Here is a 14175-nt window from a genome sequence, read left to right on the forward strand (position 1 = left end):
CCCTTTAAGGTTCTTAAGAAGTTGGGTTCTAACGCCTACGTCATTGAGTTACCTGCTGACTACGGGATCAGTCCTGTTTTCAACATTGAAGATCTCACTCAATGTCATGATTCGGAGGAACCAGTGCCAGCAACCTCGGACCTATTTATCCAACAAGATGCAGTTATTCATGTTCCAAAGCATATAGCCCCACGAGATGAAATTGCGTCGATACTAGATCACCAGTTTGTTACTACACGGCGCGGAGGTTATTACAAATTTTTAGTACAATGGAAACATCGTCCCCAATCGGATTCCGTTTGGCTACAAGCGTCGGAACTCAATCGACTTCACCCAGATTTGTTTGCTGCCTATGTTCTTCAAAACTTGCCAGAGTCAAGTTCTTCTGAGTGGCCGGCAATTGATGCAAATAGAGAACACGACTCGCAGGCAGAAACTACTCCTTAAATCGTGGGAGATGAGGACGTATTCAGTGCTAGAATCTTTATCCATTCTTATCTTTTATTTCAAACTTTTGTTGCTAAAATTAATTCTTTCTTAATTTATTTTCGTAAGACTCGGTTGCTATATTGGCAACCCCTTCCTAGTTTATTTCCTGATTTATAGCACATGTAATACTTTAAATATGAAAACATGGAAAAGAAAGGCAATTGCCGAATTTTCTGAAATGATCTCGAATTTGAGAATGAAGAGATTTCATTAACAGAGAGACTCTGTTTTCCCTCTTGGGCGCCAACGTGAGGTTGGCTCTTGAGGCTTGCACCACGGTGTCTTTAATAGAGATTTCTTCGAAAATTAGATTAAAACAAGCTTTTAAATTAGGAAGGAGAGCAGCAATACTGAACTCTCCTTCCATTGTTTTTGTTTGCTTGTTTTTTATTTCCTGTCAAGAGGTCGAGGGTCCCTTTAGAGACTCTAGAACTGCTCAAAATTTGTGTTCTTTTCCCATCTCTTTGCCTGTTCTTCTGTGTTGGAACTAAGATACGCTATCAACTCTTAATCGTGAGTGCTTTGAGCATTGATATTAAGACAGTCAAATGAAGCTTGTTCACCACCATGTCAGATTCTCAGTGCAGAGGTGCAATGCAAGTAATTTTGTAAAGAAAATGGTAGGCATAATAAGGCACGAAAGCCTTGGCCTCCCCCTTGCTTTTTTTTTTTTTATATGTCAGGGAACATCTCCAAGGTAGGGCTCTTTGGACCTATCTCTATAGAATAAATTCCAGTCCTGTGCACCATACCCTCGGAAGTTTCCCTACATAGAACTGGTTAAATCAATGGCTTTTCACCGGAGGTGTGGCCCCATAGGATTGTTTGCACCCATGAGGTGTTGAACCTTGGACCTTGAAGAGAGCGATTCCCCAAGACCAATGCCTCCCCCTTGTAAACATACCTCTCCTACATGGTCTTTGAATTCTCTCAACTTGCAGGACTTTCAGAACACTAAACGCATTTTCATTATTTAATCCAAAGAAAACGATGAAGCTATAGCAATGCAGAAATAGTAGAACATCAGATTCAAGAAAGCGAAGATGTGGGATGATGGCAACAAAAACTAAAAGCTTACGAGCCAAAATCTCTTTAGCAGTGTCATTGAACAAGTCCCATAATGGTGCACATTGTTATTGTTATTACTTCTAGAAAATCTTACCCTGTAATGCAATTCTAACTAAAATAGTTTACAATTTAGGACTAAAACAAATAAATCTGACTTTACCTATGTAATTTTAGGGAGAACCTGAACCGGAACCTCTTTTATATAAATTAAAAATAACAATCTTTAACTAACTAATTCAAATACCAGAAATGAAAATTTAGTTAGGGAGGCAACCTTCCAGACAAGTACATCGACAGCTTATCTCTCAGATGCACACCCTTTATGTCGACAGTTCCACAAATCTGTTGGTGGTAACCAGGGTCATGGTTGTGAGACAAAGGTGCTTCATCCTGCACATCATCCATATCAATAAGAATGTTATGAAGTAGACAGCAAACAAGAATAATCCTCGGCAGCCTATGCTTGTCAGGTCTCCACATTACTCCTTGGATGATCCTCCACGTCTCTTTCAACCTTGCCAATGCCCTTTGTGCCACCATCAGAGTGGCATGATGCCGCCTGTTGAACTCTTCCCTTGACTCTGGGAGTTCTGTGCCTTCATAGGGGATGATAAGATAAGGCAATAAGGGATAGCCCAAGTCGCCAATTATGTAGTCCCTTATTTCTGATCCTTCAGAGAGCTCTAAATCTTTCCCAGTCAATCTCTCTCCTTTATTACAGAGTTCGTAGAAGTTTGAACTCTGAAACACCGACCAGTCTTTCATTTTTCCTGGCCATCCAGTTACTATGTCCCGAAACCTCATGTCTGGATCCACAATTGCCTGCAACACCATGCTATGATTCTTCTCAGGATCAAGCCACACATTACTTGTGGGGTCCGATGCAGGCAAACACATCATGATGTGGGTGGTATCAATCACACCACAACAATTAGGGAGGCCTCGCATTCTCTCAAATTTAGATTTTATCTCTGCCATTTCTGTATCAGATGAAGGCCAATTCAGGTGGTGAAGCCCTCTTTCTTCCATGGATTCCACAAAACGCCAGGTCACTTGGGAGACAGTTGAGTGGTTCAACCCAAATGAATCGCCAACCGTCACTAGTGACTCACCAGAGCTCAGTCTTCTTAAAGCTACAGCTACTTGATCACATAGAGACATAGGCTTGCCATTTGCAAACACAAAATGTGCAGACTTAGCTATCATATCTTCCTTCACAAGTGAGCATATGTAGTCAAAGGTTTTTCTGGACACCTTAAAAACAGATTCAAACCTATCTATACCCTTGGAGGGAGATGGAAGACCTGCAGTGAGAAGTGGAGCAAAGAGAAAGTTACAACTCACAAATGTGAGGTATTTAAATTAGGCCCCAGCGCTCTTTGTAGGATTTAGAAATACTTAAGAAAGAACTGATACTATCTCAATCCTCAACCGTCTAGCAAAGTCACTTTGTAGCAGATGACATAAAGAGCATAAATATAAATAACATAATATGAAGAGTATAATTTTGTTTGCTGTATAATCAGAAGGGATTCTTAAAAACTAAGGTATTGGAAAAATAAAAAATAAGAACGTGATGCAGCCGAAAGAATCAATTTATTGTGTTAATTCATACATGCAAAACATTGAAACTTATATACAAGAAGACGACTAAGATGTAAAGGCATGGTAAGATAAGATTGTTGACCAATATAATAAGTAATCTATTTCACAGCACTCATTGACCACAAGATCATTTAGATGTGACTTGCAGTTATAAGATTGAGAGCTACTTTGTACTAACAAATTTTCTATAGTGAAGTCATTTCAGCTTAAGCAGAACCCAGTCCAACCTTGTCCCAAAACAAAGACAAAAATATAGATCGTGGAGTGTTAGATGGCTTTGGAGTCTAAATATGTATTAAATGAGTGATACATGTTAGACGGCTTTGAAATGTTTTTTTGATGGGACCAGACCTATCAAACTGAAATGTTATAACGTGAACCACCACACTTGGCTGTTAACGACCAGAGCTACAGCAACTATAGGATGCAGTCCATTCAAGTGTAGATGGGTTATAATACTGTATAAGACGGAGAGAAGGGAAGAGGAGACAAATAAGTGGATTGTTCTGGCTTTCATTGTGAAGGGAGGAAAAAGAAAGTATGAAGGAAAAATTCCAAATCCCAAAATTATTTTCAGTATTTTTTGAAAATGTATTGAGGTCCAAAATTTTAGCAGAAGGTACACATACTTCTCACAAACAAAGATAAATTCCTTAATAATTAAAATTTTAAGGAGAGAGATAAAAAATAAATTAATAATAAATTGAGTGAGTTATAACCTATTTGTGTTTTACATTCATATCACCTAACATAATATCAAATGTGAATGAAATCAAACAATTTAGAGCAAGAGCTAGCTCCATTTCTAGTCTACCAATGAAACGTATCTTGGTGCTATCAATGGATCAGGAAAAATACCTCCATTCCAAGTTTTCAGACGTTTGGAACCATCTATGAGTGCAATAATTTGAAAGGTCATGTCAATAAATATTAGTCACGGGTGCAATACTAGTGGATATAATCATCCAAAGCATATTCATTTGTTAATAGTTTCCCAACTTGTCAGCCTCATGTGGCAATTCGTCCTGCATGACTGCTATTAATGGTTTAATGAATGTTTCAAGGTTTTAGAAAACCACTAGTTCCCCACTAAGCAGAAGCAAAATCACAGCCATAAATGACTTGAAGTTCCCTTCAAACTTAACTTTTAGCAAATACTTGAATCAATTTTAAGCTTCAAATTACAGAGAATGCAAAACTATGGTGTACACTATGAATAAACTAAAATGTACCTAAGTTTCAAAACCTAAACCGTGATTTGTTCTCTATTTGAGCATTGATTGAGACCATTTTGTTGAGCAGCCAGTAACTGATTCCAAAACTAACATTTGAAATTCCTATAGCAGCCAGTAACTGATTCCAAAACTAGCATTTGAAAGTCCTTTAGCAGCAATACACCACACGACATTCACTAATACAGCTGCATTTATCATATCCACTCAAATTCTGCATTCACACGAAACATCTTTTTACAGACTCTTTTGGATTTTATCTCAACTGAAGTAAGGATTCACCTGAAGTGGAACAGTGTTTACAAAAAACCCAATTGGTAATATATCTATGATTACTACCTTTATCATATTCTATGAATACATTGAATATTTGTGAGTTTTGAGAATTAACGCTTAAATGAGGCACAGCCCATAATGGTTTAAATATTACCCAAGAAATGGGGACAAAAAATACATATTGAAATCAGAATGACATCCATCACATTTGTGACACGTGAAACAGTTGCTACTACTTGCCTTTTCCTGCCCTAATATGATCTTACATTTCTTGAGATGTAACAGCAGGGCTGCTAGCCCAGGAACACATTCATAAATATACCTATTCAAAGGAGATGATTGAAACAGGTCTAATGCAGCTGCTAATATCATGCATGAAGAAAATTACTATTTTGAATTTTCTTTGAAAGGATGACCTCATTAGCTTATATGAATAAATCAATACCTAAAAATCGTGACCAAAAAAATGAACAACCCAACCATACTGCTGCACCAAACAAGCTGGCTTATTTCTTCGCACCAACTTTAATGAACAAGTGAAGATGGAAGGAAAGCCAGACTTGATATACATTTATGCATCAAAATGAGCTTTACTCCATGAGTAAATTGTTCCATCTTATAAAAAACCAAACATATTAAACCCGTGGTTGTTCAAGTGTTGAGAATCTACAAACTTTGAAGCTCGAAAATTAATGAGTGCATGTATGAGTGTGTATAGAGCTGATGGTGAAAAGTTCATTTTTCTCTAGATGTAGCCTTCTCTCAACCATTTTATACAAACCCATGCAAAAGATCAATCATCATATTCTTTAGGCAATATAGCCTGAAGATCATCGGCAGCACAACTCATGGATGGTATAAATAACAAAAACTCTCTTGACTACAACAGCTATTGATTCTTGTTTTTGAACTTTTTCCTACTCCGGTTGCTATGATGAGCCTCTTTACAACCAGTTCTATCTGTAGTAGCAGAGTGCCAATTGATTTGCCACTTCAAGTAATTCTCAAAACAATTTTCGCTTTCAAACTCTCTCTAATGGAAACATTTGAGAATTTTCTATTTTGATGTAAGACTTGGTAGTATTGGTCCATAAAATTTGCTTTAAAAGATAAAAAATGAGTCTCTAAGTAAAAATCTTTCACAACCAAATGATAATTTTGAAAAAAAAAAAAAAAAAAAAAAGAAATAGGGAAAAAGACAAGAAGAGACAACTTTACCATTAAAGCCTGTAACATGGGCCGGCTATATAATGGAAGCAGTGAGTCAGCGACCACACTGAACATAAACAATCTAGTATTCTAAAGAATTCTCCAAAATCCAGACAATTAACCCTATCATCATTCAAATACCCTATTTTTTCTCCAATCGGCATAAAGGGACTGAATTCATTTCCTGGTAAAGTAGGATTATCATTTAAAAGATAATAACAATGCTTCTCGAATTTACAAATTAGATAACACACCTAAGATTACTGTTTTAACATATATCTTCTTTTATAAGCAATAAATTTCATTAAAATGCGCAAAAGGCAATCCACAAGCATTCTCCAACAAGAAAGATATCATTCTCGTCTTAGACGGGATCATTAGTATCTGATTTAGTTTTATTCTACTTTCGACATTCTATAAGAAAATCGAACGAGAATGTCCGCAGATGTTTGAGACCCCGCTGCTGAGCCGAAGTGATTTAGGATGCTAAAAAGATGATTTTAAACTAAGATTAGGAATCCTTCTAACATACAACTATATCTGTGGTATGTCAGTATATAAACCGTACGAGAAATAAAGCATAAACCCATTTGAATTAGACAAAATTAAATTCAAACCACCAACTAAAATCCATCAATTATAAATAGAAAGCTACATACCCATTATACCAAGAACGATCATCAAGAGCAACAACATCAACATAGCACAACCGAAAAAGAAAAAAAATAGGAAGGCAATCATAATCTCAAAGAAGATATACCATTGATTCTCCTTGAGAACTCATCCCACCAATCTAGAGGCCCCTCCTCCGGGGACCCAGAAGCAGAAGCATTTTCTTCACGCTTCTTCTCTATCTTTTTCCTCTTTCTGAACCCTCTTACAGGACCCATCAGCGGAAACAACCCAATTGAATCAAAACTCAGAAACCCACCTGCTTCAAACAACCACAATCATAAAATAACTGTACAAGTATTCACCAAAAAAGATTAAAAAAAAAAATAACACAATACCCATTCGTGATAATACAATAATATATACCACGAGCACAGGAAGATCACAAAACAATGATGAAAGAGGAAGTGGCTCGTAACATGCAAGGAAAGCTGTCAACAGAGACCGTTAGTTGCTGTGTTTCAATAGCTGCTTGCTTGCGTAGGTCTGTATAGGTGTTTGAAGCATGCAAGAAAAGAGGAAGCTTGATGAAATAGGAAGAGAAAGAGAGATGGAGAGACTATATGCGGTTAAACGGATGGAAAATCCAAGCAACACATCTGGGTTGGTGGCTGTTTAAGACAATGTGGCAGGAAAACTGAAAAACATTGACACACAGATGCTTTGGCAGAGTCTCGCTCTCACTCCACATTTTAGATTTCCCAGTAACCAAGTCTTGCTTTAAAGAGGTTTGCTTCGTTTAGCTGGAGTCCTTCATATTTATATTTTGGAAAAAGGAAAAAGCATCTTCTCATGCCAATGATAACATTGTTTTGAAGAAATTAAGGATCGATTTTTGGTTAAAATGACAAACATACCATTAAAATTTTCCAGAAACTGGTAAAGAGGCTGTGATCCCTTGCAACATAGTAAGAACGAATTTTCACTGCCAAGGCTAATTTGGTCATTTGCTGGTAATAAAATGGAAAAGGCTTTTATCCTACAATACATATATATATATATTTCGAGAGTACGAAACTCCAATTTTATTTTAAAAAATTAATAGCAAAAGTTTAGTGATAATTTGGATGAAGCTCCGGCGAACTTCGCCGCTATCGGCATGGAAGCTTCTTTTTCTTCGGTGTCAAATTTACTAAAACACTTGTATAATATATGGTATATACATCTTAGACAAAACTGGTTTGTTGCATTTTAGGCATTAGATGAGTGTCTTTTATCTTTACTTGATATATATAGTTGGGTATAGATTTAAGTTCTAGATTTTACAACATATTTTTGCAAAACTCTTCTTTTTGAAATTTATGCAACCGCAAAGTAATTACTATTTTTGTAAAATGTGTTGTTCTGTCAAAAGTGATGGTTATTAATAAAGATCGGCTCGATAGCACAATAAAAACCCATATCATACAATATTTAAGTGAATAAAATTTGTTGGATATTATCAAAATGGCAACTCAATTCAAACACCTTTTAATCATCAAAATATATTTTTCTTCTATAAAAAAATAAAAAAAAATTCCCATATAAACTTTTTCTCAGTTTCCGTAATAAAAAAAATATAATGTTCAAAATAACTATCACAAAAATTTTTAAAAAAACACACATTTTACAATTTTTTTTCAAACATATTTCCAATAAGCCCATTCTTTCACAAGCACCAAAAAGGACATAATTTAGAAAAAATTTCAAACCAGGCCCCATCACTTTTATAAAACACAAAAAACAATCTTTTCTAAAAAAATTCTCTCAATAATTTAATAAAACCCAACAAAATCGCCAATCCAAACATGTCTGAACCGAAAATTAAAAAACTAGTTGCTATAGGAGTTAGTTTTAGGGATATTTGCCGAGAATCTTTCCAAAATAAAAAATAAAAAATCCTAGTAGGAAGTTGCTCTTTTTTACTTTTTATGAAAAAAGGTAACATTTCTTTTATTGGTTTGCGCCTTGCGGAGTGTGTAATGCTTTTTTCCTCTCTCTCTCTCTTGGTTGGACAAATTTATTTTTAAAGAAAAACTATGTAAAGTAGGTTGGAGACAAAAACAAATACTCTAAAGTCATGATTTTATCTCGTTTTATTTTATTAGTATAAATTTTTTAAATTTATGAATAAAATATAATAAATAATTTAATTTTTTTAAATTTTAAAATAATAATAATATTAAAAAATAATATTTTATTAAATTTTTAACTTTTATTTAAAATCATTTCATCTCATTTCATTATTTAAACGAGCATAAAAGAATAGATATAATTTAATACTTAAAAACCTAATTTGAAAATAGAATGGTCAAGTTCATGGTTGGCCGTCCTAAAAATGGTTGTAGGAACAGTTCATCGATTGGATTACAGGATTCATTTTTGACAAGAAGATCCCACAATAGAGACAAATGTATCGAGTCGTGAAGCAATAGCTTAGGTGGACAATAGTCTTTGTTGCAATGTTTTGAATACCGTACCGGACAGCGTACCGGTCAAGGCACTGGAACGAAATATTTCGGTACCAGTACCGTTTCGAGATAGCGTTTCGGGATAACGTTTCGGGATAGTTGATCTATAAATAAATTATATATATAAATATATATAAAAATTATATTCTAAAATAATAGTATATATATAAATAAATTATATACAAATACATATATATATAAATTATAAATAGTCTAGTCTTGAATTGAGGGTTAAAAAATAAGTTTGTAGTTTGAAAAAATGAAAAAAAAAAAAAAAACACAGGCCGAAATATCGGCCGGTACCGATCGAAATATAGGCCGGTACAGGCCGAAATTGAGGCCGGTATGACCGGTACCGGCCGGTATTTTGGCCGGTACGGAACAAGTATAGTACCTATACCGGCCGGACGGCCGAAACGAAAAATTTCGACCGTACCGGCCGGTACGGTATGAAATTTAAAACTTTGCTTTATTGGGCAAACGAAAGCACCAGTGGGCTTTTAAAAAGTAGTGGAAAGGCTGGACATCCCAAAGAATGGCAAAAGAGGTACCCTCTAAGCTCCTGCACACAAAAACAAAAAATAGAACAAAACTTAGGGCCTGATTGGGCCTCAGATGAAATATAAAATTTTGATTTGATTTGATTTTTAAATATAATTTAAATATAAAATTTTTAAACTAATTATTACAACTTTTTCAAACTTTTAAAAAATAAAAAAATAATTCAAACTTTTTTAAATCTCAAAACAAAAATAATATTATAAAACTATATTCTTATAATATTTTAACTTTATAATATTTTTTATTCAAATTTTTCTCTCTCGTTTCTCAAAATTTAAAAAATACTCAACTGAAACTATCTCACTACTATTCGTAAACTAACTACTATTCACAAAATTTTCATCTCATCTCACTTCTCAAACTAACCCTAATACTCATAGGGAGGAAAAGGGTATGTAGGGATGTGGGATTGATTTCAGAGAGGTAATGTTGTGGCATATGGTGACCTAGCGTGTAGCCATTGGTTCATGTGGTCCACATACCGATTTGTCAAGACGGGGGAGATGAGGTGGTTGGGGCGATGATAGACAACAGAGCAAGGTTGGCATGAACGTGAAGAGGGGGGAGGGGGACAATGGGGTTCAAAGGGATGGTGTTTTGAGGTTATTTTGATGGCAGAATGTGATGTGTGTGAATCCCGCACACTAATTGAAAGCGGTAGGGTTGGATTCACTTAAAACATAACAATAACATAAAGATTAGGAGATGATGCATATCTGATAATGAAGCTTAAAAATGAGTAAGGGATGTTAAAAATATTTTAACAAGAAACACTAAATATAAAGATTTTCAATTTTCTATGATCCATGACATTAAATAAAAACAGTTAGAAAATGTACAACTTTACTTTCGAATATCTCTTGATGGCTAAATGCACAATTATATTATATGTGAGAACCTTTAATTCCTGAGTGCTATAAATACACTTCTAGTCATCATAAAATCTAGAGGTATTTCCATCCCACTATTACCCATTAATTAATAGTTATATTTGGACTAGTTTAAACTTATATAGGGATATGAGTGTATGAGACATTGAGTTTTAATAAAGTTCTAACATTCTCTCACTTGGCCCATACACCTATAAAATAACATTTTCTATTCATATGTTTATTATAAGAAATTAACCATACTGTGTACGTTCATTTTTAGAAAATCTTCCTAGCTCATAATACATTACATGAGTTCTGTAACATCAATGCCAAATCAGCTACCACTGCGAGTCATGACGGTCCTTTGTTATACAACCAACAAAATTCCTTCTATGTACTACAATACTTGTAACTTAATTTAATATGAGATTTTTAATAGGGACAATTAAGGCTAATACTGTAATTCATATGATTCTAATTCATGTCTATTGCAAACATTATCTTGTCATCACATTCCTCCACACCATTTAATGTACATATAAAGTGGAAAGACAAGATAACAAAAATAGTCATAATAGATACCTCTCAATGTCCAGTTAGAAAATATTCAGCATATCAATAATATCGTTAACATGTTCAAATATAAGTATAAGACCCATCTTTTCAACATGTTCTTTAAACTGCAGTATTGATATATTATATGGTCATTATTTGTTTCTGTACATTCTCCTTAACACTTATATTTAAGATTTCATTAAATTTTCATTATTTGGAGAAAAATACTTTGAGAAATTCTTGCAATACATTCTTAGCGGCTTTGCTATAAAGATTATAAGTCCTAAGATAAATTTCCTCAGTCATATACCATACACTATGGCCTCAAATCATATCACAAACTCAGCCTCTATTGCACATGAAGTAGTAAGAGATTCGCTTCATACTTTTTCACAAAATAACTCTACTAGATAGGAAAATACATAATCATAGTTGTATTTTCTATCATTAGAGCAATCCTACAAAAATAGAGTTTGAATATCCAGTTACCTTAAGAGTATTGGTTCTTCTAAAGGCAACAATATAGTCTTCAATTTATTGCAAATAACTTTGTATTCTTTTCACAACTGTTAGGTCAAATATCCTTGGGTTATTTTGGCAATAACCAAGGATGCTAATTGTAAAACTGATGTTCGGCCCTATACAAGTTTGTGCAACCATCAAACTCTTTATAACCATCGTATATATAATTTCTTTAATAACTTAATTAATTTGAGGACATTGTAAAATATTGAGCATGTCACATTTTGTTTTTAAAGCATTTATTGGCCAACAATTCTTAATGCAAAGTTCTTCAAAACTCTATGCAACTTTATTGAGACAATTCTAGCAGTCCTCGTTTTGATATTAAAATTTAATCTCAATTACCAAAGATGTTTCATTCATAAATTTCATTTTTAAAGTTGTTTTGAGATATAACTTTTATGTCATACCATAAACCATGATTTATACTTGCTAAAATGTTATATACATACCTGACCATAAATACAAACGTACTCCCACTAAGTTTCAGGTATATATATCAACAATAAGTATTTTTCTTTAATCCAAAGGTAATGATGTTATTATCAATCTACAAATACAATTTTCAAAACTTACATTTTCTAAGTAGTATTTTTTATTGTTTCTCATGAATCTCATAATCCAAACTCTTGCTCTACAATAGTTTTTACATCCATTTAATGTAACACTAGATCATAATGAGCTACTAATATCATAATGATCCTGAATGAGTACTTTCAGGTTTATTAGAAATCTTTCTTTCTAATCAATTTGAGTGAAATCCATGACTATATCATTCAATATTGCCTTTAAAGTTAGAGTTTTATCTGCATGACTCATTTACATTCGACTTTTTACACTTTACAAACAATTTGACGAAATTACAGACATTACGCTGATTTATGGATTTTAATTGCTCTTTAATGCATTAATTTTTTATAGAATCACTTATTTCTACAACTTGTGAAAACATAAATAGATCTTTATTTGTCAAATTTCTAAATTTTGGAAATACACTACGTAATCTAATCAAGTAGCAAATTAAGAAGATCGCATGAGGTTACCTATTTTGATATCTCTATGACCAATTCTTTAGTAGTGTTTATCTTATGAGGTGGATGATTATTTGCTTGTTGTTCCATGTTATTATTGAGATGATCGGAAAAAGGAACTACAAGCCTTTTCGAAGATAAAAGTATGCACTTTCTCGACAATCACATCTATAGTTTCTATACTCCCACTAATTTTGCCAACTTTAAGGAATTTGATATTTCAATTTCCTAAAAAATAAGATCATGATTAGAAACAATGCAACCTATATTATTTGAATCTCTCTGAGTAATCAATAATGATAATGTACTCAATAACTATTATATGACTTAACTTTATTCCATTTGGGTTATAAAATCTTACTTTGGCTTTACTATCTATATATTTATATGCCTTAAATTAATCCAACTCAAAAAATAAGTCATCAGGACCACCTTGCTAAGAAGACGATATAAGTTCTACATCAATATTTTTAAGAATTTTGCTAGATTTTTTCAAGAAGTTGAGAAAACAGGTCAGGGTTATGGCCTGACTCATAATACTTTTCATGGCACTCACTGCTTCAATCCAATTTGATGATTTTCACATTTTCACCTAACTGCATTTTCTCCCAGTGAGAAGTACCTCAAGAATTACAAAATGCTTGAGACTTCTCATGTCTCATATAGATACTTTCATGTCATGAAAATCATTTATGAAGTTAATGAGATACTTCTATCTATCAAGCGTTATAGGGGAAAATGTTTATATGTATCTATATGCATCATCTCAAGAAACTCCCTATTTTTTGTGGCATCTTTTCTTGATATGTTTTCATTTTATACAAATCAACACACATATTGAGATTAAAAAATCTAAATATGGAAACTCTTTTATTTACTAATCTTTACAACTTTTGTTTGAAGATATTTTTCAAAATTTTATACCACTAATAAAGTTCTTTAATTAGGCTTCAAACTTCTATGCCACAAATTATAAAATTTTTTCATGAATCATATGTTCTATGGTTCCAATACATGCCTATAAGTATAGAAAACTTTTAATAAAAGCATTATGAATACAAATTTTATTGGAAGGAAAAATGGAACCAACATAAATGACATTTTGAAACAAGTTAAAACATGAATATTTGTGCTCGAGTTCAACCACAAAAAATAAGTATCAACATTTATACAGTTTGATTAGAAATTTATATAGACAAAATAAAATAAAGATGAACATTTGCACTCGAGTATACTTTTATAAGATCTGATTCGAAACTTATACAAAAAAAATGTTTACCCTTCCATTCGAATCAAGTATTATGCTTAGGACATCTAAACTTTTATGTATCATTGTTTCTTTCAAAATTCAATTGAAATGATTCTTACACTTTCATGATCATCATTTCCTTTCTTTCCCAAAAGATACAATTGTTTTCAATACAAATAAAAAAAATAAATATATATCAATCTAACAATCATGCTACCAACTCATTCATATTTCATTATTTCGATGAAATAATAATACATCTGAAATAAACCATTCTGTACAAAATAAGAAAATTTCATCATTTTCATTCCTAAAGTTCAAAGTTTGATACATAGCAATTAATTCTATCTTCTTAAACATTATGTCTTTCTGACCTTTACCACT

At 33.1% G+C, this 14175-nt stretch overlaps 1 protein-coding gene across 1 annotated transcript; it reads right to left on the reverse strand.

The window, feature by feature from the left end:
* Positions 1-1568: 1568 nt before the first annotated feature.
* LOC121240662 (protein ALP1-like) lies at positions 1569-7304 on the reverse strand. Its single transcript, XM_041138156.1, has 3 exons — positions 6918-7304; positions 6640-6810; positions 1569-2861 (listed from the first exon to the last, which is right to left on the reverse strand). Exons 2-3 carry the CDS (start codon positions 6767-6769, stop codon positions 1819-1821), a joined length of 1173 nt encoding a protein of 390 aa, XP_040994090.1. The 5' UTR covers positions 6770-6810; positions 6918-7304; the 3' UTR covers positions 1569-1818.
* Between the last annotated feature and the right edge of the window lie 6871 nt (positions 7305-14175).

Source organism: Juglans microcarpa x Juglans regia, chromosome 7S (genome assembly GCF_004785595.1).
Source record: "Juglans microcarpa x Juglans regia isolate MS1-56 chromosome 7S, Jm3101_v1.0, whole genome shotgun sequence".
Lineage (NCBI taxonomy): Eukaryota > Viridiplantae > Streptophyta > Magnoliopsida > Fagales > Juglandaceae > Juglans > Juglans microcarpa x Juglans regia.